Genomic DNA, 24,290 nt, shown 5'->3' with positions numbered 1-24,290 from the left:
GGGCACTGGTCCTCGCGGCTCCGCAGAGCCGGGAGCAGCAGGATGTGGTCCGGCGTGCAGTGCCTGTGGAGGCGGGATGCTGCGGGGCTGCCGTCCTGCACCTGCTAGCAGGACCAAGCCGGGTACCAGAGCAGAGCATCAGCTGAGCCCCGGCCACCCCGGAGGCTGCCAGTATGGGACCCCAGCAGAGCTGCGAGACTCCTGTCGCTCCACGGTCCCCTCCTGCCCCGGGGACACACTCACCAACCACGAAATGGGCTCATTTTCCCATCCTCTTCAAGGAAATGCTCCAGTCATGTAAGAGCTGTTGACAGTGCAGACAGACCCAAAATGGGCTTTATTCTGAAATAGCTGAAATCGTTGCTGTGAGTCACCTTTCCCCATCTCCCAGGATTGCCATCAGGGACTGGGAAGTCAGTGGTTCTGTGAAACCCTCCCGAGTCTGGCTCACAGCTCCTGGACCAGTGGATTCCCAGGAGCCAGTGCTGAGCTCTGGGCCTGACCTCGTGTCACCTGGAAGGCTGTTCCGACCCCCAGAGCATTGTGCTTTCCCTGCCCCGTGACCTGGCTGCTGTGACCATGTGTGGTGGGTGCAGCAGCGTGACCGGGGGCTGTCAGACATCCCACAGCCCCCAGGGATGGTGAAACATCTCCATGGAGCATGCTGCTGGTTTCTCCTTCCCTGGTAATTGCATTAATCAAGCTGTGAGTTTAATATCTGTTCTGCACCGTGCAAGTCCCAGGCACTGAGTTACTGCTCGTGTTTGCAGTCGGATTTCAGAATAACGTGCGGGGAAGCCCTCGGGTCTGGCAAACCTGACACTGAGCAGAGGCCCAGCCAGAGCCCCACACCGAGCCAGGCTTTATCGCATTAATTAAAAATAAAGAAAAATGTACCATCTCCTGGCCATGGGCTCGTGACCTTCTCCAGGACATGGCAGCTGGAGGCGGAGAGGATGGGAGCCCCGTGCTCCTGATGTCAGCAGGGCTGGCGACCCCAGGGCTGCTGCACTGGCCAGGCCGGTGGCACATGGTCTGAGCAAGAGCATTGTGGTGGGGAGCGGGGTCAGTGCCCCCCCAGCCCCGCTCCATGACCCACACAGGGATGTGCTGGCTCGGGGCTGGAGCTGGTGCGGGGGCTGGCAGCACAGCGCGTGCCCAGGGATCCTGGGTGAGCGCAGCCACTGCCTCTGTGCTCCGGCTGCCGCTGGCAGGACTCCCTATTTAGATGGTTTTGTAACGGAGTACGTAATTATCTGCTCCAGATGCGATGTAAATACCAGACTGTGAAATAATAAATTCATTTTAATCTCTGCAAAGGATCTGCTCATTCTGCAGCACCGGGAGGCTTTGGGAGCACTCTTCCTCCTACCGACTGGATCCGAGGCAGAGGCAGGGGGGCTGGCCCCTAATCCCAACAGCTCGTGCAGTGGCAGCCACTGTCATTACTCATGCAACTGCCTAATCCTCTGGCTCAGTAAAATCTTCGGCAGTAACTTCCACTCTCTAATGGCACATTGCATTGAAAGGCGCACTCCTGCTTTTAGCCGAACTGCAGAGGAAGGGTTTGGGCGATGCTCAACAGGCTGGTTTCTGTCTCAATTTCACTGATGCTGCTGCATTGATGAGCCTGCCCATGTCCCTCTGTTTCCATATGCTGAGATCTGACTGACAACAACCTGCTCCGGTGGGCAGGTAGCTGTGCCAGGGGGCCACGGCTGCTGATGCGCGGCCAGCACGGGCACAGCGATGTCCTGCCGTGGGCCCTGCGAGGCTCAGCCGCTGGGTTACCCAGCAAAGGGCTTCCGCATTCGGATACAGTTTTTGTTATTCCCTGTTGCACTGCTGGGATGGTTTGAGGAGCAGCAGAGGGAAAAGCCCAACAGAAGAGGAACCCATGGCTGCCCATGCCCCCAGGGCCATCAAGCTGTCCCATGGGGGGACATCACTGAGCTTCCGGTGGGACAGTCCCAGCTGTGCAGAGGCTGTCTGTCCTGGACTTGGCACGGCTGGATGACCGAAAATACCCCTGAGATAGCTCTCCTCCACCAAGGGAGCGAGACTAGCCTGGGGCAGAAGTTACCAGGAGAAGGAATGCACGGCAGGAGCCTCCTTCCCTGGGGAGAAAAGACTGAGATGGACAAAAGATACAGAAAAAAAAACCACCGTCAGCTTTCTGTACCTCTCCTGCTGCAGAGCCCTATCTGGTGGGACATCTTACTGGTTAAAAATGGCATATGGAGGGAGAAAAAAAGCAACAAATTCAGAATAATTGGCAAGAGATTTCCCAGTGTTGAAAAACAGAGGATCTGTCCTGCAGAGGAGAACCGCAGGACTCATCCCCCAAGCATGGGGCAGTGTTGGTGAGGAGAGAGGGGAAGGGCAGGGGACAGGATGGGACAACTTATGCCCTGGCCCAGGGCAATCCAGCTCATCTCCTGAGTGCTGTTCCCAGTGCGGATAATTTACCCCACGGCTCTAGGATGCTGGCTGGAGAGGACAGAGGCTGGTATGGGAGCCTGGGATGAATAAGCCGGCATTTCCCCCCTGCCTCCTCACTCAGCTGAACCTGGACTGGTACCTCCAGGCCCAACAGCTCCGTCAGCAGAAGCTGCTGCTTTCCCCAGCTTGAGGAAAGGAATGAGGGGCAGAGGAGCCATGGACCTTGGGGCTGGGGGCAAGGGGCAGAACCTGGGAATGGGTTAAAGGCTGAAGTGCAAAGGCAGCTGGGGTCAATAGGCAATCTGGCCTCAGGAGAGCTTAAATTAAGGATGCAGGGGCGAGTGGGATGCTGCTGCAGGAGGAGGAGGAGGTACTGCTTTTAACTTGCTCTCCCTCATATCTCTCTGAGGCCAGGCTGAGCCTTCTCTCTCCTGCCAGGTCTGTGGGGGAGCAGTTTCTTCAGCTGCTAGTTCTTCTGCTCTTGGGTCTGGGGTGGAGTAATGGGGCTCTGAGAAGCTACTCTTGCTTTGTGCTTTCTTAGCAACCTTCTTGTCTCTCTGTTCTCCCAGTTCTGGCTTGTGCTGGGCTACTGGGAGGCTCTACAATGCCCTTCTCTGGTGTCCTGGGCAGTGGAGGTATCTTGGTGCCTTGGATGTGGGATGTGCTGCTTTCCTGTGTGTCTGTTGGGGTTCTCCATGGCCCCAGCCCCAGCTTGGCTGCTGCCCTCTGCCTCCCTGGGGTGTGTGAGGGCTTCTGTCTGCTCTCACTCTGCCCCTACACCTGCAAATCAGCTGGGAGCTTTAACTGCTCCTGCTCCTCAGGCCAGATGCTGGCTTCACCATCTACACCAGCATGGGGAGGGTTTCCCACCCCTCCATCTGCTCCCAGGTCTCTGGCGATGTTATTCCTTGGCGTTCCTCCTTGCTGCAGTTCCTGCTCTCAAGCCTGTACTGGGTGAATTCTGGCCAGGGAGGTTTAACCAGAGAGACGCTGGGAATGGGTGATCCCAGAGCACATCTGGAAAGTGGCAGCAAGGGCTTGTCAAGGCTACAGAGCTCTCTGCTAGCCCCTGGTGTGAAGTGTGGGTGCCAGCACCCCTATCCCTGGGGCACGGGCAGGTGAGCAGTCTGGGGCTGTGCAGGGGTACCGGCACTGGCACGTGTGGTGGTGCTGGGAGCAGATCCCTGCTGCATATCCTCAGTTCAGGTGGTTGCAGCTTAACCACAAAAAAGTAGCACCTGGGCATGCCCAAATATCTGTGCCCCCTCCCCAGACCCCATCCCTGTTAGTCCAAACAATCCCTGGGCTGGAGGCTGCTGAGCTCGGGTTAAAGACCTGCTTTCCCTCCGATACTGGCTGGAGCCTTGTGCGCTTCTCCTTTGCACCCCGCTGCTGCCATGCCATGTCCCCCTGCTCCTGCCCTCTCCCCCCGAGTGGCCTGTGTGTCCCCTCACCCTGTTCCTGGCTGTGGGATGTGGAGGGTTATTCCTAATAGCAAACGCTGGGCTGTTGCTGGGAGCATCCCTGCCTGGCTGAGTGTGCTCGTCTGTGAAGGAGCCACTCTGCAGAAGTGTTGAGCTTGACACCTGCGCTGATACAAAAACACTTTATTGTCTGCGTAACAGCCGCCCGTGGTGCTTATTTTCCGCGTAGGGCAATGCAGGGTTTAGTGAGGAAATAGCCCCTTGGTGTCTCTGTGAGTGCTGACCTCGCCTGTTGTGCTCCGCTGTCACGGTGAAGTGCGCAGATGTGGAAAATCCCGGCTCCTTCCCAGTGGGTACGTGTGTTTTGGAGGAAAGCGCTGCAGCAGTGCTGGCTCTGTCTCTCTGGGAAGGATGCTCCTGGCACGGCTCCTGGCACTCCTCCCTTGCGTGCTCTCTGGATTTTCAACGCTCTCCTCTGGCCAAGCAGCAGAACGTCTGTAGCCAGAGCGTTAAGCCAAGGAGGAGGGTGATGGAGATGGGAACGTCCCTGCGCTGTGGCTGCTGGCTGGCTGCTCCTGTGGTGAGGACTTTGTGCGATGCCCCGTGTCTTTGGTCCCTCTGTGGGACGGTGCCAGCCCTGTGGCCTGGTTGCCTTGGACACCCCATCCCCTTTGCTGGTCTCTGGAGAGCAGAGAAGCCCCCGCAGCCACATCGGCGACTCGGGAACCTCGCGACCCCAGCCCAGGAGCTGCACCGTGCCTGGATCCCCCCAAGCTCCGTCCTGGCACAGCAGTAACCGTCGGGGAGCTTGCACAGCCAAGATCTGCGAGTCGCGAAGGGGCGATTAGTCAGGGGAAACTGTCACAGTTAAGGTACTTGGAGTATCATCTCCCTGGGTATTATAATTACACCCCATTCAATTAGTCTTAAGAAAAAAAAAACCCTTTGTATTAAGGCTTGGTGGAAAATTATTAGAGAGTGAATTAAAAGACAAGGATTCCATTTTACTTCACAATAATAAAGGCATAATGTATAAAATACCCCAGAATTACAAGCTGACTAAATTTAGAGCTGTGCTAGGAGGTGAAATGAAAGGTAAAATGAAACCCTTTGAGCGGCTACGATGTGCAGTACAAGGGGGGCATTATCTGAGGAATAAGATGGAAACATAATTAACCACCTGGCATTATGCTGAAAGATGGCAAATTGAAATGGGAGACAAAATTAGGTAAAATTGCAGAGCAGACTCATTTATTTCTGCTATATAAATCAGCGCTACCTGTCAGCAGTAACCCGAAGCTGTTCTGGAGCAGGAGCACTAAGAGGGTGCTGTTGGGGGGAACCCCAACAGGACCCCTGTGTACGCACCCGCACCACGAGCCGGCGGAGCGTGCTGGCAGGGGTGGTCTGTGCCCTTCCCAAATCCAGTTGGCTTTCCCTGATGCTTGGCTGCTACAACTGGTGCCATCCCTGGGCCTTCTGCCAGCGGCGCTCCTACGTCATCCTGCCAAGGACTTGCCCCTTGCAGCCCCAGTTTAGGGCTGGAGGAGCATTTTCTTTCATTGTCTCTAAATTTCCTCCTCATGAGACTTAACTGGATCCCTTCCCCTGGAGCAGGAAGCAGTAGAAGTCATCTCTGCCACCTCCATCTACTGCTGTCACTCGGCTTGCTCCGCTCTGGCCGTTTGGTTTAGTGCTGCTTTTCCGATGAATTCAAACAAGGACAAGAAAAAGTTTTTTGTCTTTTCCAGAAGCAGCAAGATTTTTGCTAGAATCACCTCAGCTCTTGGGGGGGGGAAATAAGCTACCACGTAGCTCCCATGCTGTATCTAGGAATGCAGAAGAGCAGACCAGCTTAGCGCAGCAGCGGAGTCCACCTGGTCCAGCTTACGTGATTCCAGCCAGGGCGGGTGCACGCAGCTCCTGACACGTGTCTGTTTGCACGTGGGCTTCAGTATTTTTCTAGTTTGCCAATGCCTTTTGCTAAGAAACTCTCTACTTTCATTTCTTCCCCCTGTCATGCTCATCAGTAGCAATATCCCTGTTTGGCAGGGGGGCTGCAGGGGTAAGTGAATGGCTCCAGCATTCCCACGCTGCTCCATCCTGCCAGGAGCAGGAGGCAGGCACAGCCCTGGGTGCTGCTGGGTCCTGCTGCCAGGGCTCGGGGACTGGGGGCTGTGGCTCCTTCCCCGCTGCCTCACGTGCGGTGGGACTCCATTAGGGTCCCCAAGATAAAACCCCAACTTCCCAGCGTTCGCTCCGGTTAATGAGTGATGATGGGGCTGTGAAGCATTAGATGGCTCTTCCAAAAATGCATCCTCATGGTTTATTAAACTGTGCATTTGTGGAGCTGTTCTTAAGGGAGGGAATGAAATATTCATGCAGATGCTACTGTGCAATAATAATTGAGTCGGGGTGCAAACTGCACTGCCGGGGATCACCCGCAGACTGGGTCCTGCCGTCTCCAGGAGGGTCCCTGGGGTTGGTGGTCCTTGCTGCTAGGTGCTCATAGTCCCCAGCCATGTGCAGTCACAGCCCTCCCTGCAGAAACCCCTCGCTCTCCCTGGCCCCGGCTGCTCTAGGGCTGCTGCCCCTTCCCTTGCATCATCTCTCATCTGCCCGCTGCTTTTAGCTGTCCCGGGAGCGACTGCCCGCTCCGGACTGCGGCAGCAGCCTGCTGGGTCTGGGCAGGACCCGGCAGCAGGAGAAGCTGGAGGTGCGAAAGCCAGGAGAGCATCGGCACCGTGTCTTTGGCACTTGGCTTTGGGAGACCCACAGGAGGCTTTGGCTTTGCCAGCGGCTGTGATTGCTCCAATCCAATTCCAGCCCAGGGCCTGTCCCTGTGACCTGTGTTGAGGCGGGTGACGTGGGACAGCCTGGGGATGGCTGCGGAGGTGGCACTGCACCAGAGAGCAGTGCCTGTGTCCCACCCCGCTGCAGGCAAAGCCTCATCCCTGAATGCTCCCAAGCCAGCAGGAAAAGTCAGAAATCCTGAGCTCCAGATGTGGTCATCTGGCAGCACTTATCCCTCATCTTTTCTCCCAGGCACAGCTCTATCTCTGGAGTAGGATCCCTGCACATTTGGAAAAGCTGGATGCTCTCCCCTCCCCAGGCGAGAGATGTGTGGGGACAGGGATGGGGGAGGTCCCATGGGCACCGTCTCATCCTGGCAGGCTCTGCTTACTGACTGCATCAGGGATTAAAGCTGAGCCTCATTTTTATAAAGTGATTTCTAACCCCGTTTTCCAGCTGAGGGGGTTGCAGTGGCCGGAGCAGAAACGGAGCCATTTGCTTGGGCAAAGCAGCGAGGGAGGTTGCAATTTAATTTGTGCATTTCCCAGCTTGTTGTTAATCTCCTGATTTAGTGCTGGTATTTGATTTCTGTAGCATTACTTCGTAACAACGGGATTAGCTAGGACCAGAGGTCTTCTCCTTGATGCCCATCTGCTGGGGATTACAGGGGAATTCTGTAGTTAGTTAATGGGTCAAACAGGTAAAATGGAAAATATGTGTATGATTCTGTTGGCCTTTGTAGGCACATTCAATCTGTGATGCAGCACCTGCTCTCCTGGCCCGTTCTGCATCCCTGGCTGCCTGTCCCACGGGAGGCCTGATCCTCTGCCCTCAGGTTCAGAGCCCCAGGGCTGTGAGGCACGAGCTGCTCTCCTGAAAGGGTCTTCTGCTCCGTGCTGCAGCTCCAGCAGCCCTTGTGCCGGCGGGGACCGAGGCCACCGGGAGATGCTGGTGGGAGCAGAAACCTGCGCTGGGCATGGGACTTGGCCACCTGGGCAGCTCCTGTGGCTGCGGGAGAGACGGGATTACAGCTGCATGGGGCCCTGGCAGGGCACGGAGGTTGGGGCAGCTCTGTCCCAGGGATGCTAACGGCACGGATGCAGAATCAGGGCCAGTCGCTGAAGCTTCAGCCCTGTTCGTGGCTGGGCTGACGGGGCACGGCTGTGGGCAGCTGGCGGTGCCTCCGGCTGGCAGCATGCTGAGCATGGTCAGCAGATGACTTGGGCAGCGTGTCAAATCCCTGCAAAGCCTGGTTGGGTTTTTTTCCCTGTGCACATCAGCAGCACCAGAGGTTAATATAATATTAGCAGGTTGACCTGAATCCGAATGTCAGACACCCCTTATAAATGTCTGCTAACTGCAAACGTGGACAAATGAGCACATGCTCCGTTGCCTTCTAATGATGTGCTTTTCTCTGGTCTCGGCTTCCCCACGCGTGTCGGGAGCCGGCTGTGCCCTGTGGAGCAGGACTGGCCACCTCCCTCGCCGTCACCTTGTCCCCCTCCCCTCTGCACTGCTCCCCAGACTGGTCCTCTGAGCTTCCAGGAGAGGGATTCTGTCCGCAGAGACACAGAATTGATGTTTTGGTAACAGATACACTGCACCGAGCCAGGATCAAGTAACGATCCAATTAAATACTTGTGGGTGGATGTGAGCTCTAAGTCAATCAATTATTTAAATACACTGGGATTCATGTCCTGAGATTATTAGAGGGGCCGAAATCACATTGCATTAATAACAACAATAGATACTGTGGGTGTGTTCTTTAAGAAAATAATTCCGTGAGCTGTGAAGTCTTTGCAGGGCTGGGAGGACATGAATATGGATCAGCAGGATTGTTACACATGCCAGCACCGAGGGACAAAATTAAAGAGCGCTTAAAATTCTCTGCAAAGACAAAATGTAGAATATGGAAACTTTTGCAATCATTTATAATAATGAAATGTTGATTGGAAAGCCAGGGTCGTGCATAAGTTATTGCATCAGCCCTCTGGGCTAAACAGCGTAGAATCGGTGAATTCGGAGGAAACGTGTTGGCGTGGAGACGCGTGGGTCACGCAGCCGGCTGGGAAGCGGGATGAGCAGCCGGTGTGGATGGGGGGATCAGATGCACAAAGCCAACTGACCTGGAGGAGGAGGTGGCACCCCCTGGTTTGGGGTGTCTTTCCGAAACACCCCGGCAGGCGCTCGGCCCCGCGTGTACCGCGCGGAGGAAGGAATCTTTCATCTATGCTTTCTGCTCTTGCATAGTGGGGAAAACAGTAGATACATTGTTTAAGCCAGCAGAAGATAATTAACTCTAATCAATCTGGATTCTGCCCAGGTTATAGCCCTGCAACAGCATTAATCTTACTAATTACTTAATATCACTAACACAAGTTTTCAATGAGTTCGACAATGCATTCGGTGGATTTCGGCATTGAGTAATGGGTGTAAAGTGATTGATTCGGAGTTGAAAAGCTCTGCAAATCTGACCATTTATTGACCAAATTATCACTTTTAGGGCATTCAAGAAGTAGCAGCTCAGTCTTGTAGGGGGATTTTTTTGTTACACTGATGGGTTTTTTGGATTGTGTTTGAGAAGATGTTATTTCGAGAACATTAAGAAAGAAGAATTTAGACTAAATTACCAGTATCTCTGATAACTGATGTTTAGATTACAGGGGGAGTTCAAAGCCTGTTTTTGATCAATGGAGTTGGAGATTACAATCAGCTCCGTGGCATTCCATCCATGGAAGGTTTGGATGGGATCATCCAGGCACACGGACAGAAACGCAAACCCCTCGGCAATGCCGTCCCTCTCTCCCTGCATGTGCCAGGCTCTCTTTGGTGACATCCTGCCCTGACACGGGCTTCCGAGCATCCGTGGCTGCGAGGAGACCCTGCGGGTCTGGGAGAGGAGGGAAGGTGCCTGGCTGGGCTGGATTAACGCCTGCTAAACACCAGCTGCTGTTTCCAAAGCCACTGGACAGCTCTGTTATTTTTCCAGTCATTCCACCGTGCAAGTCCCAGAAACCTGGGGAAATGAAAAGGTGAGAATGCATTATTGATTAATTACTTAGTCATCTCCAAGCGGTTATTGAGCACGGCTGTGACTTTGACAAATTACTCCTCAATTTTTGTGACTGATAGGCGATGCGCTTCGTGCGGGTTTACGATGCTCCTGTCAGGGGTGACACAGAGCCTGATCCCAGTGCCTCGCAAAGGGCAACGGCATCGTGCTTTCAGTAATCGATGGCATTTGCACACCGTTAGCCAAAAAATAATTAAGCGGTGTGATATCCTGTTTGAAAGGAACACTGGGTTAATAAGTTGAGCTGAAGGTAGAATATCGGTTTTGCACAGTCATGCTGGCAAGTGAGTTGGTGCCATCGCCACGCAGGCATGAGCAGACCAAACCTCCTGTTCCCGCATGGGAATGCTGTTTGCAAGAAATGGGAAGGTTATCCACCTGGGGACACGGAGGCTGGCAGTCCTCACCCCCCGGCAGCCGTCACCTCTCTCCAAACGCCCAATGGCAAGCAGCGGAAGAGCAGGAAAGCGGGGCTGGGGTGGACAGGCTGCTGCTCTGACAAACAGCATCGGGGATGACGGAGCATTAGATGCTGCAAAAGGCTGTTCTTGTAGACCAGAAGGCGAGTGGCCTCAGAAAGAAGGATTTCACACTATTTAAACAATAAAGCCCCTGCTGGCTGTCGGGGGAAAAGAGCCTTTTACCGTGAAAAAGCTGTGATTTGGAAATGGCGATGGCCAGGCACGGTCCCAGTAAAGGCTCATTGCAGCGGGAAAAGCCAGATGAGCCGCTGTAACAACGGCACTTCCTGGACATTAATTACTTGTCCGCAGTCCATGTCAGCCGAGTGTCCGCTCACGCCAGCAGTGATCTGGGTGCTGTAAGGAGCCGGAGCAGAGAAACTGGGTGGGCACAGGCTGAGCTGAGGGTCTGCAGCAAAGCCTGGGATGGGGAGGGGAGTGCTGAGCACCAGCCCCGTGCCCCCCTCGCTGTGTGCTCCCCTACCCGGCCATGCCAGTGCTGCTCTCTGCCTTCCAGATGCTCCTGCTCTGGGTTTGCTGCTCCCCCACTTCCAGCATGCGGTGGGAAGGCACGATGCTCGGGCATGATAATCAATAATTTGCTTTTTAAACACACTGGCTTTCTGCTCCACTTCGAGCCGTGTCCCTCTGGCTCTGCTCTGTGCTCTGTTCATGTTACATGTTCACAAGCCACGTGCTTTGGGGTTTTCTCACCAAGTCCACGTGCAAAGGATTTTCTTGCTGCTCGTGCTTGTCACTGGGTTGATGACAATGAGCTCATGTGGCAGCTAGCCCTGGCATGAGCTGTTTCTGCACCTCTGACTCCCTTCCTAGCCCCTTTTCCATTGGAGAGCTGACATCCCTGGAGCAAGCAGTTAGGGATGGTGCATGGGGAACGGGGAGTAGTAAAGGTGGCAAGACCAGTAATGAGTATTTTAATTGCTTTACTGCAATAAATTCAGCTCTAATGAAACAAACTGAAACCAGTGGCCTAGTGCAAAATGGGAACAGGGATGGAGGTGGATGGAGGGAACAGGGACACCCCAGGCTGTGATGTCCCAGCAATGAGGTTTTAAAGAAAAGCTGTGTTTTGGGCAGAATGAACTCCAGCCATCAGATGGCTTCCCCCATATTGCTTCCCAGCGCAGCGAGCCTGCCAGGATGCCTTGGAGCCGGGACCTGGAGATGTGCCACCAGATATGGGGAGCGAAAGAGAACAGGCAAATCTGCCTCTTTAAAAATAAGCCACTGTTATTTGGGGTGGGGCCATGGGACTTGGCATCAGGTTCCCTGCTCTATTAATCAGTATTTGTGTTGGATTTAATTAGTTCTGATTGCAGTTTACAAATGTAAATGTGTCTCCCATGACATCTCCCTCTCCTCTGTGGAATAGGAGATGAGTGTTTAGTGTTAACAGCGGCAGAGTTATGCAGGGGAAGGAAAACAAACAGAACGGCTCTGTGTGCCAGCACGGTGCCTGGTGAGCTCCATCGCTGTCTGTGGCAAGGCCTGGCTGAACAGAGAGGAGAGCAGATCCTCGCAGGGAGGTGGGAAACCCGTCTTGATGGTCCTTCAAAGTGCCTGATGCTCTGAGGAAAGGTCAAGGACCTTTGCCAACGTGAAGTCTGCAGGAGTTATCTGCCCTGTCGTGTTCAGGAGGAGCAATTGTGGCTGTGCCATGCTGCAGGTGCAAGAGGAAGGGATGCCACGAGCAGGGGAGCCACTGACAGTGACATCAGGGCCACCAGTCTTGGCCCTTGCAGCGAGCTGGGAGATCTCTTCTCTGTCGGGTGAAGGAACGCTCCCTCGCTGGGAGGTTAATGTACTTGATTCACCACCCACAGGGATATCATCATTCTTAGTAGTGTTTGCCATTTTGTGGTTTAATTAAGGTCACCCAGTGGGCCTGTAAATGACATCTTAATTAATAGCCTACGGTGTCTGGCAGTGTCCGCCCGGGTTGCCGTAGGGTCGGTACCCCAGGAAGGGAGCGAGAACAGGCACGAGGCAGCAAGCCGCAGTCACTGCTCTGCAAGGGGACTGGCTGCGTGCCCTGGGCTGGCCTGTGCACACGCGTGTGCAAACAGAGCAACACGATGCTGGGCACCTTGATATGCATGCAAGGCACGGCGAGGGGCTGGGGTGCTGCATGTCTGCTGGCAGGGTGTGGGGGTGGGCAGGATGGTGGAAGGGTGCACCGTTCATGTCCCTGCCTGCTAATTAGTGTCATTAAGGGGGTGTCATCAAAGGCAGTGGTGGGGCCAGGGTGGCTGTGCTGCTGCGGGAGTGCTGCCGGCATGTGCACTAGTGGCAAACGTGGGCATTGCCCGCTGGCCATGGTCAGAGCCAGCCACCCTCCCATTTAGGCAGCCCCTGGGTCCTGGTGAGTGTCATGAGCTTGTCCTCAGCGTCACCCTTGCCTGCCTGCTGTCACCCCTGTCTGCCCGCTGACAGGCACCTTTGGTGAGGAAGGGGGAGTTCAGTCATCCAGCGTTCGGAGCTCTGGGAGCTCTGGGTGCCTCAGAGGTGCTGGCAGCGTCTGTCTGCTGGGTCAGGGCAGCGTTTGGGCAGCTTCGCGTCCCACTCAGTCCGTGCTGGAGCTGCTCCAGCAATGGAAGAGCTGGCCTTGGGGCTGATTTACAGAGCAGTGCCATTTCACACCTTATCTCTGGTGGTTATTTCCCATCTGCCCTTTCCTGGGTGGTGTGGAGGGGTGCGACGTGCTCCCAGTGCCCGCTGGCTCCTCGGTGGCAGCACCACCCAGATTTACACCCCGGCCTTTACTCACAAGCCATGAGATAATGCAGATGCCCCCTCACCGGCCCGTAAATCGGGGTGTGTGACCTGACGACGCGCTTGCGGCTCAGCGGTGTGCCCAGATCCGTCTGCTGTGATTTGTGACTTGGCTTTGTGTCTTATTTCGGAGTCAGTCATAGTTCAGAGCCGACCTACAGCTCAGACCCGTCACGTATTCATCAGTGACACAGGACTTGGATAACTCGGGGATAACTTCAGAATTAATTGTGTTACTTATGAAGTTGCTGACATGACTTATAAATCACTGCACGGTCAATAAATCACTGAGATGCCCGAGAAATTCATCATATTTTTTTTCAGTCACAAACTTCATGTGCCTTATAAATCAGACATTGGAACAGCTTATTGTACATCAAACCCATGCTTGGAAAGCAGCTTTTTGGGAAGGATATATATTTATGGAATATTTGTCCCAAACTGCTTAACAGGGTTAAGGAAACAGGACAAATGAAAGCGAGGTGTGTGAAGGACAAGCGCGTGTCACCGCACTGTACCGCGGCACTTGTGCTGACGGAGCCGGCGTGGCCACAGCTGAGCCGTTGGCGCAGGATAAGGTGTTGTGCCCAGAGCACAGACTTGAGCCATTCCTGGGGCTCCCTTCCAGAGCCGGGAAGGCACCCGTGGAGATGAACTTTAGAGTTGCACCCAAAATTCATCCTTTCTCTGTTTCCTGCTCATCTGATAAGTGACACAAACACGTAAGAGCTGAAGTTTCTCTGGAGTAGGAGGAAGGCTTTAAGGAATTGCCAGGGCTCCCAGGGACACACAGGTCCAGCCTCCAGAGTCGGCTCAGCCCGTGAGCCCAATAGTGCTGTCTGCTGTGGGTATTTCCATCAGCCCCCTGCTCGGAAAGTGTCACAAATACGCTCTTAATGATTACAATCAATACATTCAATGAAGAATCGGATTTTGTTTAACGTGCAATTCACTTAGAGCCTGACACATCTATTTAGATTTATTAAAGCATTTCTTGTACGTTGACTCCGTACTGATTGATGCCTTGAAACACACTTTGGTGAGTCTTAAAAACCCCAGCAAGACAGACATTCTTTATATCCCGCCTTTAAACTACTACCAGTGCAACATGTTCTTATCAGTAGGTGTCCCTTTAGAATACAGAATCACCCTATTTTTGTTCTATATAAAATGCATGGAAGAGATTATTCAGGACATATTTTAAGGATGGGGATTTTTAATGAATCCGTGGGCAATTTACCATAAATTACACATGGAAATGTAAAATCTAATCAACTAGTTGCATAAGCGTAGCCATATGTGCAGGAGTTTCACTCTGGCAAAAGAAAGCAAATGACATGAATACACTGGAGACAATTTGAATACATCAAGCAGATTTTTAAAGTATTTCCCTAAGAAACGCAGCCCGCACAAAGCCCTGTCACTAATAGAATGGGAATAGCTGCCAGTAAATATTTACATTAGCAGCTTTTGATGGAAAAACAAAACTCCAGGCAAAACATCTAAGGTTTCCCGTCAGATGCAGCTCCGAGACTCACTTTTCCTTGCTGCTGTCTGCCATGGAGCGGGATTCTTGGGCAGCTCTGCCTGGCTCCTTGCAGAGGGACCCCCCCAGGACCCCAGGTCTCTGAGGCACCTGGCGAGAGAGCTTTTCCAGAGCATTTTTAAGTACACTTGCTTCTAAGAGCTCCTCCCCTGTGACAGGCACCCAGAGGGGAAGGCTGGAAACCCGTCTCCCCTGCGAAAGGGCTTGGTGGGGGGTAGTTGCCTCCTTTCTCCACAGCCCTTTGACCCCTGCAGCTGTAGAGCACCGGGAGCTGCTGTGACCAAGCCTGGTCCCAGCCCTCTGCCCAGGGTGCTCCCAGCAGCCATGGGCTTTGGGGAGAGGTCACAGGCGGGCAGCAGAGAAGCTGAGCTATCCCAGTCCCTTCCCTGCTCTGGGAGCAGGAGCTCAGCCTGCGTGGTGATGGGACACGGCATGCAGCCCCGCTGTCGTGCACAGGCACCGTCCCTGTGCACGTGCCTGCAGCCAGAGCTGGACCTGGGGATGCTCCATGTTTCTCATCGCATCTGCCCCAACAAAGTCACAGCGCTCTTCCTGCTCCTTCCCGCAGGAGGCTGAGGGCTCGTCAGGAAATCTTCCCACTCAGAAGCACATGTCAACCAGAGAAAAAGCAAATGCTTGTGGGCAGCAGATGCAAAAGCCGAAGCTGCAGCTGGAATAGATTCACGAGATGCGAACACTGACAGCAAACTTCGGGCAGCCTGCCGAGCTCTCCGGGGCCGAGCACGGGAGCAGGGGGAGCTGCGTCCCGTTTCAGTCAAGTCAGTGGCCATCCCCAATCCCAGCTATCAGCTCGGCTTTCTTAGGGGTAGAATAAAGGTCTGATGATAACTTAAGAACCCCCAGAAGCCGCAACTCTGAAGTGATGTGCTGCTTGGTTTCTATGGGAACAGGCTGAGCTGGTTGATTAGACAACCACGTGCAGAAGAGGCAGGGAAAGCAGCGAGTGGTGCTGCTGATGCAGAGATTAATTGGTGTGACTCAGGCTGGGCTTTTATATAATTTGCAGCATCCCAAAAGGTGCCTCAGTGCCAGAGTGGGGATGAAACGAAATGTGTGCAGGAGAAGAGTCTCATCACTTGTTGCAACGATTGTGGCTCCTACTTAGAAAAGAAAAGGGAGTGGGTGATTTAACCTGGTCTGTTGGTTTCTAAATCACCTGTAACCGCTCACAAAGATCACTGCTGAGGCATGGGGAGCATCTGCGGCTCTTCCTCCCCTTGTTTGGCTTTGTCTCACCAGTCTTGGCCACACTGTGGGTTTTTCCATGTGGGAGCCTTCTCAGCTGTGGGAAGGACCTAGACAAGTCACGGAACTGCTGTGTCCCCATGCTGGCAGCGTGTCCCATGCCACTAACCCATCCTTCTCTCCAGGATCTCAGACGGAGCTAAACCCCTCTCTGCTGTCAGGCTGGAGCCTGGAGCTGCCCTGGCACTGGGCAGCTGGAACCAGGAATGTTCCTGGAATGAGGAAGGTGTTGCTGATGAACTGTTTGCAGGAGAGGAGGCAGCCCCAGTGTTTTAAATGCCATCGTTTGGCAGGGCTCAAGTCCCCCTGCCCTTGGGTGAAGGCAAAGCTGCTGTTGGGCTCTGGGTCTGCTTTTCCTGGCCTGTTTGGCACACAGGTATGATGGGTTTGGATGCACATTCCAGGGGATTCGTGGGCTGGGAGGGTGGTGGAATACCTGTGAAGTGTGTGGAACATGCCCCACTTTAATTATTTAGAAATAAGGAGAGCAGCTACAGCCTCATTTGAAAAGAAAATGCATTTGGAAACCAAAATTAGACCCAAAGCTGAAAGATAAACTCTGTTGTAAGCACTTGTAAGGAAGAGTTTAAGAAAAGGATTAAAAGGGATTTGTTGGGTCTCTGAGACAGAGGAGCTCCATCAGCAAATCTGATTATCAGCTCTACACAGCTCAGTGATTTGAAACGCCAAAAGGCTGATGCTGGAAATAAGGCGGATTTGGAGAAGCGCGGTCCTGTCCCTGCAGCGCTGGCGGGCACGGAGGCTGGAGGCCGTGCATGGATGGCGCTGGGTGGGGCGATGACCCTGCACACCCCTCCACGGGAGGCTGGGTTCCCTAGGGTGGGGGCACCTTCCTCCCCTCCCACCCACAGAAGGACACGTCGTGCCTCCAGGTCCTGGATGCAGAGCTGAACCAACCACATACTCATTTCCCTGGCATTAGCTGGCGGATGGGTGAGGTTTTCATCCTCTGCCTAATGAATGATGCTGGATGCAAATCAGGAGATATTACGGATGTGTCAGTGGCTGTTGCATTATTCATTGGTAAAAAAATCACCAGGGGCCAGCCAAAGGAAAGCGCAATAAGCAATTAACTGCTGTCATTGGTGCTGCTTGCCTCTCGTTAGCCTGCGTTCCTGTAATCAATACCTCTTCCAGGGATGTTTCTGGCTCACAAAGAGAGCAAGTGCTGGAGCCTTGCAGAGCATGGGGTAACTCCTGCTGGTGTTTCCTGGAGCGAAGGAACATTTCTGGATGTTCCTGTATGACTTTGACTGTTTCTTGGCTTTTTGATACTGGGTTTTTTCCTAAGAGTTTCTGGCTCTGCTGCTGGTGAACGGAGCAGTCCCGTTTGGCAGACGTACATTGCCTCTATCCCTGCTCCCTTGGAACCTCTCACTTCGGCGCTGACCCTGCTCCAAAGCCAGCCCCAGTACTGTGCTGGGGTGTCCAAGCCATAACCCCTCCCAGGGCTCGGGCACTCTTGTCCTGACAAGGCAAAGCAGGAGGGAGCTCTGCTTTGTGTGGCACGTCTGCCCCCGGCACTGACGCTGCTTTGTACCTGCTTCCGAGGGCTCTTCCCCAGGAGCTCAGGGCTGGAGGGAATCTCGTAAGCCCGGTTGCTTCCTATCACCGGCACTGTTCTCTGCTGGAGAGAGATGAGCAGCTGGAGCTGCTCATCCAAGGAGTGTGGATGTTTTCTACTGCTGCTGGAAGGGTCTGACAGCCCAGACCCACGCTGCCTTCCGCTTAGAGACCCTTCTGTGGTATCCAACCTAAATTTATTCCATGGTTCATCCTTGTTATCCCCCTGCTAACACCACCCTTTCATTTAGATAGCTCTGCCCCTTCCCTGGGGCCAGCCTGCACTGATGTGTTCAGTGCATAACGTGGCTGCTTTGAAGCCCCCTCACCCCAGACAGACCCCACAGGGTGGGAGACCCTAATCCCTGCTCGGCTGAGCTTCCCCCTTGCCATCACTCCCCCTTTGCAGTGAGGATTCCAAGGTGAGCAGGCAGAGCTTGCCTCCGTCAGCATCGTCATCCCACTGGGCCCCTCGGACTCTCCTGGCCCTGGGGACCCCCCACTCCCGGGAGGTGAAATACAGACCCCTGGCTCAGGCTCATTGATAGCAGCTCAGCACCTCAGTGTTTCCAGTGTCTGGATGTGTTTTTTTTTCCTTTTCACAAAGATAAAAAGCTTCTAATGAGCTGGTGATCAACAGAAAACTGTTTTGATTAAATTTACATACAAAAAATTGGTTGCAATTACACCAATTAGCTTGTTATGGAAATTGAGTGTGCGGGGAGGATAAAAATGTTCTTGCAAAGAAAAGGACAGAAAATTCACAATCGCACTTAGAAATAATCTCCTTAAATTTGCTACTTTGCCTTCAATCCTGTACTTTAACGTTCGCTTTGCACCCCAAGAGTTTGGCTCACTTGCTGAACGATGCCACGTGTGCACCGTCTTGCAGGATAAAAAACCAAAATCAGAGCTGCAGGAGCTGTTTTAAGTCCCCTGCTTTGTCGGTTTTCCTGCCCTTTAACCCTCTGCTTCACCCGCCGGTGAGAGGTGCCAGCGCTTGCTGGAAAATCGAGGCCTCTCGGAGAGCAGAGATACTCCTGGGCACTTAATCATAAGGAAGTGGGGTGGTTCTTTCTATTTAAGATTAGGAAAGAAAATGAAACAAAGTACTTGTGATTTTAACCTAAAATGCATTTGCGTTCCCGAGGAGCACGTCTCCCACATCAGGTCGGTTTTGACAGCGATGTTCTGCAGAGAAAAACCGAACGTTGCTGGGAGTCTCCAGGATCGACACCGGCAGAGGAAAAAATGTTCAAAATTCTGTTTGATCTCTTTACAGTTTTACGTATTTTCTCAGCCCTAATGAGGTGTGAGAGGAAGTAACCCGGGGCGGTGCAGTAAATGGGAGGAGAGGAGTCGGGTGACGGTAAATCCACAGATGTTTCGTGGCCTGGTGACACAAGGGAGGGCCACTGTTGGTTCCTTTGCCAATTTATTAAAAGCTGGCTTCATCACCTGCTATTAAGATGAGTAAAATCATACATCATCTTCATCTCTGCCTGCTCCCCTCCCCTGCTTCACCTCTCTGGCACCTACAATTTGAGATCATTTGCTACAGCCAGGAGCGTTCGTTAGTAATTTGCATGGCGGTCTTTGCTGGGCACCCCCGGTGCCACCCGGCTCAGCCCAGTGCCACTCGCCGTGGGCAGAGCTGGGAGCCCTTTGGACCAGCCCGTCTCCGGGCTGTGGCAGGAGCTGGAAGACTCGGAGTGAGGGCAGCAGCAGAAGGAAGCGTTTCCCCTCTCCTGGCCTCATCTGAGCATCCCTGAATAAATCCTTTACCTGGTTTCCAGCCCATGGCAGCAGAGCTGGGCACCCCAGTGCTGGTCCAAAGGCAAATACCTTTGTCTCCTTGTCCAGCATCCACCTCCGCTCCAGGCTTTCTGATCCCGGCTTTTCCCATGCCTTTGTTAGTCGTGTCGCTGAGAGCCAGAGCTGTGTGGGAGGAATGCTGCTGGAGGCTGGGGGGGCTGCGGCACCCCAGCAGGGACACCCACCCCACGAGCCCCTGGAAGGGCTGACTGGCTCCTTTTCGGTCACGCAGGAGCCTGGGGGGGGCTTTGCCTTCCCGCGGCACCCGCAGTCTTGGGTGGGGGACACGCTTCCCCCGTCGAGCCTTACTGAGCAGGGACATTGCCGTCAATAGTAAATGAAGTGGAGAACAATTACGTTTATGCCTCTAATTTAATTCGTTTATGTGAAGTTCGAAGCGCATCCATCCGGTGTTTGCGAACGCTCGCACGGCCTTTTGCCAGCTGGAGGGGTTCTCGTGGGGGGAGTGTGCCAATCTGCAGCCAAAATCCAGCACCCCTGAACTCCTGCCCACTGCTGCTGGCACTAAGCAGGCTGGGGGGGGGGAAGCCTGGGCCACGTCCCGCTTTAATAAGGGGAAAATAATTAAATAAAATTCACTACAAACAACTTTTCAAGGGGCTGTGCGGGGCACAGGGCAGCTCAGAGCCTCCTGGGTTGAGCTGGGTTTGGCAGGGAGCAAGGGGGGGTTTGAAAACACGGCTCAGATGGGTCCCCGCTGTCTGCTGCGCTGTGCTAGCGGCCGACTGGGAGCAGCCCAGCAGCAGCTCACAGCCTCCTGCGTTCACAACGTGGCCTCAGCGCAGTGGAACAGTGCTTAGAAGTTACGTTTCATTCGGAACGACTGTAGCCTGAACAAAATTACTCTTAAAAAATGCAAATGAACTGCAGTTTCTTTTCATTTTCCCCTTTAACTGCCATTACTCTGTCACTGGTGGATTTATGTGGCTTGGCTGCAGGTTTTAATTGCCATCTGCATACGCGGCAGCGTTACATCCAAGCGCCAAAAGTGCGTTTCCATTTTACAGCCAAATCCGAACCACTGCAGAAAAATTACTGGTTTGTGTGTTTTGATACCGGCTACATCTTAATCTGCCCTTAGAGCTGCCGAGGAGAAGGGAGTCAGGGTGTTTGGTTTGTTTTAAGCACTGTGTAAAACACCCAGTGAAGCGGAAAGGGAGCCAACGCGGAGTCGGGGGCCGCGTTGGACACGGAGGGTCTCTTTGGCTTTGTGGCTGGAAGGAAAGGTAAAAACACTCGTGTCACTCTGGTGGGATGAGCTGAACCTCCCCACGCCCCGCAAACGGCACCGGGATGCGCGTCCCGTGGGTTCACCCCCTGCCCCTGGTTTGGCTGCTGGCTATGGGGCGCTGCTGAGCCCCAGGGCTCCGGGACCCCCTGCCCTGCACCCTTCACCTGGCTGGGGCAAGGGGGGCCGGGATGGGGTGGTGGGGGCCCCACTGCGTGCTGAGCTGTGGGCCCCTTCTCCAGGCAGCCACGTGCTGTCTTCCCTTCTCTTTTATTTCCCTCTTTCGTACTCCCCGGTTGATCAATTATTTAATACATTTCATCCCAGTTCAGAGCTCCCTGAAGTGAGTTGTTTTAAATTAAATACATTTCTCTTTGAATCAACTTGAGTCCCTGGGAAATTTTTAGCTCTGCAAATGAGCTCATTTGAATTTTTGAGGTGTACCTGAAGCTTGCCTGTGTGGTTTTTTCTTTATTTTTATTATTTCAAATCTCATTCCACTTTGTTCCAGGTTCAGTCTTTTCCCTGCAGCAGTGCCCTGTGCACTGACTTATCTGAATAATTTCAAAAAGAGTGTATTAAAGGGCCCAACATGAAATTTCCTTAGAGAATTGCCGTGGGTTAACCGTCTGTATCTTATTGTGCTGGCTTGTTTGGAAGGCTTCTAGCAACCATCCATTATAGTGATAAGGCTGAATGATGACTACAGTTACACTCAAAAAAAAAGGGGGGGGGAAACAGTGCAGCATTTGCTATGAATAACTGCGCTGGGGTATTTCAGCCACCGTTGGCTGCGTGCTTTCTGGGCAGCCTGTGCTGGAAAACACACTTCTGCCCTAATAATGTTTATTAAACACCACCCAGCGCCCACTCGCTGGGGGTGAACGCTGTCACCCAGCGCTGGAAATGACACCTTTCCCTGTCCGGGCAGTGGTGTGTGTCCTGACCACCGCCCTCCCGCTTCGGGGCAGGATGCGGTGCCTGGATGTGGTGCCTGGTTGGGGCAGGGATGCGGTGCCTGGATGTGGTGCCTGGTTGGGGCAGGGATGCCTTTGTGCTGGGGGGAATGCTGCTCCTGGCCCTTTTCTGTTGGACATCCAACCCGTGCGCTGTTAACCCTTCACCTTCTCTGTTCTGCTTGTGCTGGGGGACGTAGCTGCACAGAGGAGATATCCAAGCCACAGAGAATGTGAAACTACTGAGGTGACAGTAAATATTCCCAAGCCTGAATCAGCAATCAGGTAGGTTGGTGCAGAAGTCACTGGCTGGGATTTTCGGGAAGCCTACAGGCAGGGCTCGAGCAGCCTGTTCAGGAAGTGACAGCCGGGGAGGGCAGGACCACGTCTCCCGGTCCCTCACGCCTTCTCTCCCTCCACTGTCAGAGCATTTATGAATGGGAAAACATTTCAGATACAAAGTTGTGTGTGGGAAAAGTTCATTATTTAAAGAAATGTCAGCACGACGAGGTATCGATCCGCTTTGTTGGTTTTGGCAAAGGACTGCGGGGATGATGTGGAACTTCAGGGTGGTATTTCTCATGTTGAAAAGAAACCGCACAAATGAATCCTGGTGTTCAGAAAAAGAGGAAAAAGCCAGCACCTTCCCCTCTCACTTGGGCAGCGGCAGTGGAAAAGGTGGGATAGGCAGAGCTGGCACAGGGAGCAGCGACGGCATATGGCTCACCCCGAGCTCCCCTTCCTCCCCTTCCTCCTGACCACTGTGCTTGGAGAAAGATGGACCACTGGCCCTTAGGAATGCTGCAAACACAGTGGAAAATCCAGAGAAAAGGAGCAAAGGGAAAAAATAGCAGGGAAATTAACCCCACTGTGGCAGCAAAACAGCAGCTCCAGAGGGAATCGCTCCCCGAGCTGGCCATACACCGGGACCAGAGCTGAAATCCCGTCAGGAAAATCCCTGAGAGGGTCTGGAGGAGCTGTGGACCCCACCGTTCCAATGGCGCTAGATTAGACCAGCAAGCCCATGATCCTCTTGGTTATAACATCTGCAGTTGTGTCTGACTTCAATGGAAATTTTTCCAGGAATGACTCTACTACCTGGTTTTCGCAGGACACACAATCCCATGCTGTCTGCCTGAAGCTCTGCTGCTCTTCCCTTCCCTCGCAGAAAGCAAGACAGGGGTTAACAAAAGCAAAGCCGGGCAGGTTTACACTGAAAATCCCCCCTGCAGATCCCCAAACAAAAGCTGCAGAAATGCCAGGAATAAATTTCTTCCTGTTTGGCTGCGTTTCCAGTGTTAAATGGCCTATTTGTGTGCTGCTGTTACCCAGCGGGGAGGGGGCTCTGGCGTGTTTGCAGAGGGAGGGCAGCTCAGGCTGCCTTCTGCTGCCGTGATATTGCGTGTTCATCATCACTGAGCTAAAGACCCAATAATCACGGGTAAGCCCGGTGATCTCTTCTTAAAGCCACTGGCAAATAACCAGCCCAGCACTGGGGCTGCCAGGATGGGGTCGGCCAGGGACCCAGCCGCGGATGCGGCCAGGGATCAAGCTAGGGATGCAGCCAGGGATCAGACCAGGGACTCAACCAGGGATGTGGCCAGGGACCCAGCCAGAGACCAAGCCAGGGACATGGCCAGGGACCAAGCCAGGCCCAGAAATTCCTTCCATCCGCTCCTCTGCTTTCAGACACTCGAGGAAACACATCTCCTGATCCAACAGTCAAAGCTGAACTGCCCAACTGAAAATTTTAAACAGGCTCGTTTCTGTCAAACAAAATAATTTGCAGTTTGTTCAGAATTTTTAAACCAAGCTGTTTCCCTGCTTATTATCTGAATTTGCCATTTAGATGAAAGAACTGCCTCCTTTGTACCTCAGCAGTTGGCTTACTGCTGCAGCTTATTCTGCGCAGGAACAAAGACCAAAAACCAGAATAATATCCAAAACAGGGTTCTGTCTCCATTGGGAATTGCACTGTCACGCCTGGACCCACGTGTTTTGGTGGGTGGGTGATCCCCCTCTGTGCGTACGAAGGAGAATGAAGCTGTTGGGATTAAAACAAAGCAGCCTGGGGTGTCTCAACCAACCCCACAGCACTGTAAATCTAGGAGCCGATGGGCTAAAACCTTGGTGCTGCTGATATTTGGTCGACCTCGAGGCACCGCCACGCTCCGCGCGTTGGGAAGGACCATCCACTGCCAGAGCTGCCAAGGTGCTCCCACAGGGCTTTTCCGCCAGGAACAGGGGATTGTTATTTCGCAGGGAACCGTGGGCCCATGGTGTAGGGTCAGCCCTTTGGGATAAGGATTGAAAAGGGCTTTGTCATTGCTGTGGCACGTGCCACGGTTTCCCAGTGCTTGCTGCCACGTGGGTTTCCTTCCGAATGGCAAAACCCCCAAAGAATGAAATCTATGGTGCTCTCTCCAAGAAAACGGGGTGTAACTCATGGATGGAAAAAAATTGTCTGATGTGTCATTTTATGAACATAGGGAGAAAGAAAGAGGTTACTTTCAAATAACAAGTTTCATATTTTGGTAACCGGGGCCGTTAATTAGCTGGGGGTGCTGCTGCTGGCAGACATCAGCTGTAATGAGAGCGGGAAGTCTCACACTTCTGGAAGTGTTTTAATAGCCTCTTTAACACGGCGCTTGGGAGGAGGGTTTGTGCCAGGAGTCACAGCGGTCTCAAAGGGAATCAGCCCAAACCTACAGACGCAGAGGGAGGAGGGCTGCCTGGGGAGGGGGGGGTCAGGAATTGGATGTATTGGGAAGGCAAAACCTTGGGTGGTGTTTCCCATCGAATATTTACCCCTGCACTCATTTCCAGGTTATTGCTCCTCCGTGGAGCAGCGATGGGAAGGCAGGGAGCCATCCCGCACAACGGGACCG

General features: G+C 53.4%; 1 protein-coding gene across 1 annotated transcript in view; it reads left to right on the top strand.

The window, feature by feature from the left end:
* Positions 1-6,582, top strand: part of LOC104511372 (protein FAM19A3-like) — a gene marked incomplete at its 3' end in the record, with an annotated part of 15,585 nt that extends 9,003 nt beyond the window's left edge. The window contains exon 4 of the mRNA XM_010153959.1: positions 6,499-6,582. Within this exon, the coding sequence (XP_010152261.1) occupies positions 6,499-6,582 (84 nt within the window). The remainder of the gene's footprint in view (positions 1-6,498) is intronic.
* Between the last annotated feature and the right edge of the window lie 17,708 nt (positions 6,583-24,290).

The sequence above is a fragment of the Eurypyga helias genome, unplaced genomic scaffold, assembly GCF_000690775.1.
Source record: "Eurypyga helias isolate BGI_N326 unplaced genomic scaffold, ASM69077v1 scaffold11736, whole genome shotgun sequence".
NCBI lineage: Eukaryota > Metazoa > Chordata > Aves > Eurypygiformes > Eurypygidae > Eurypyga > Eurypyga helias.
Note: the sequence above shows the minus strand (reverse complement) of the source record. Positions and strands in the feature narration are given on the sequence as shown.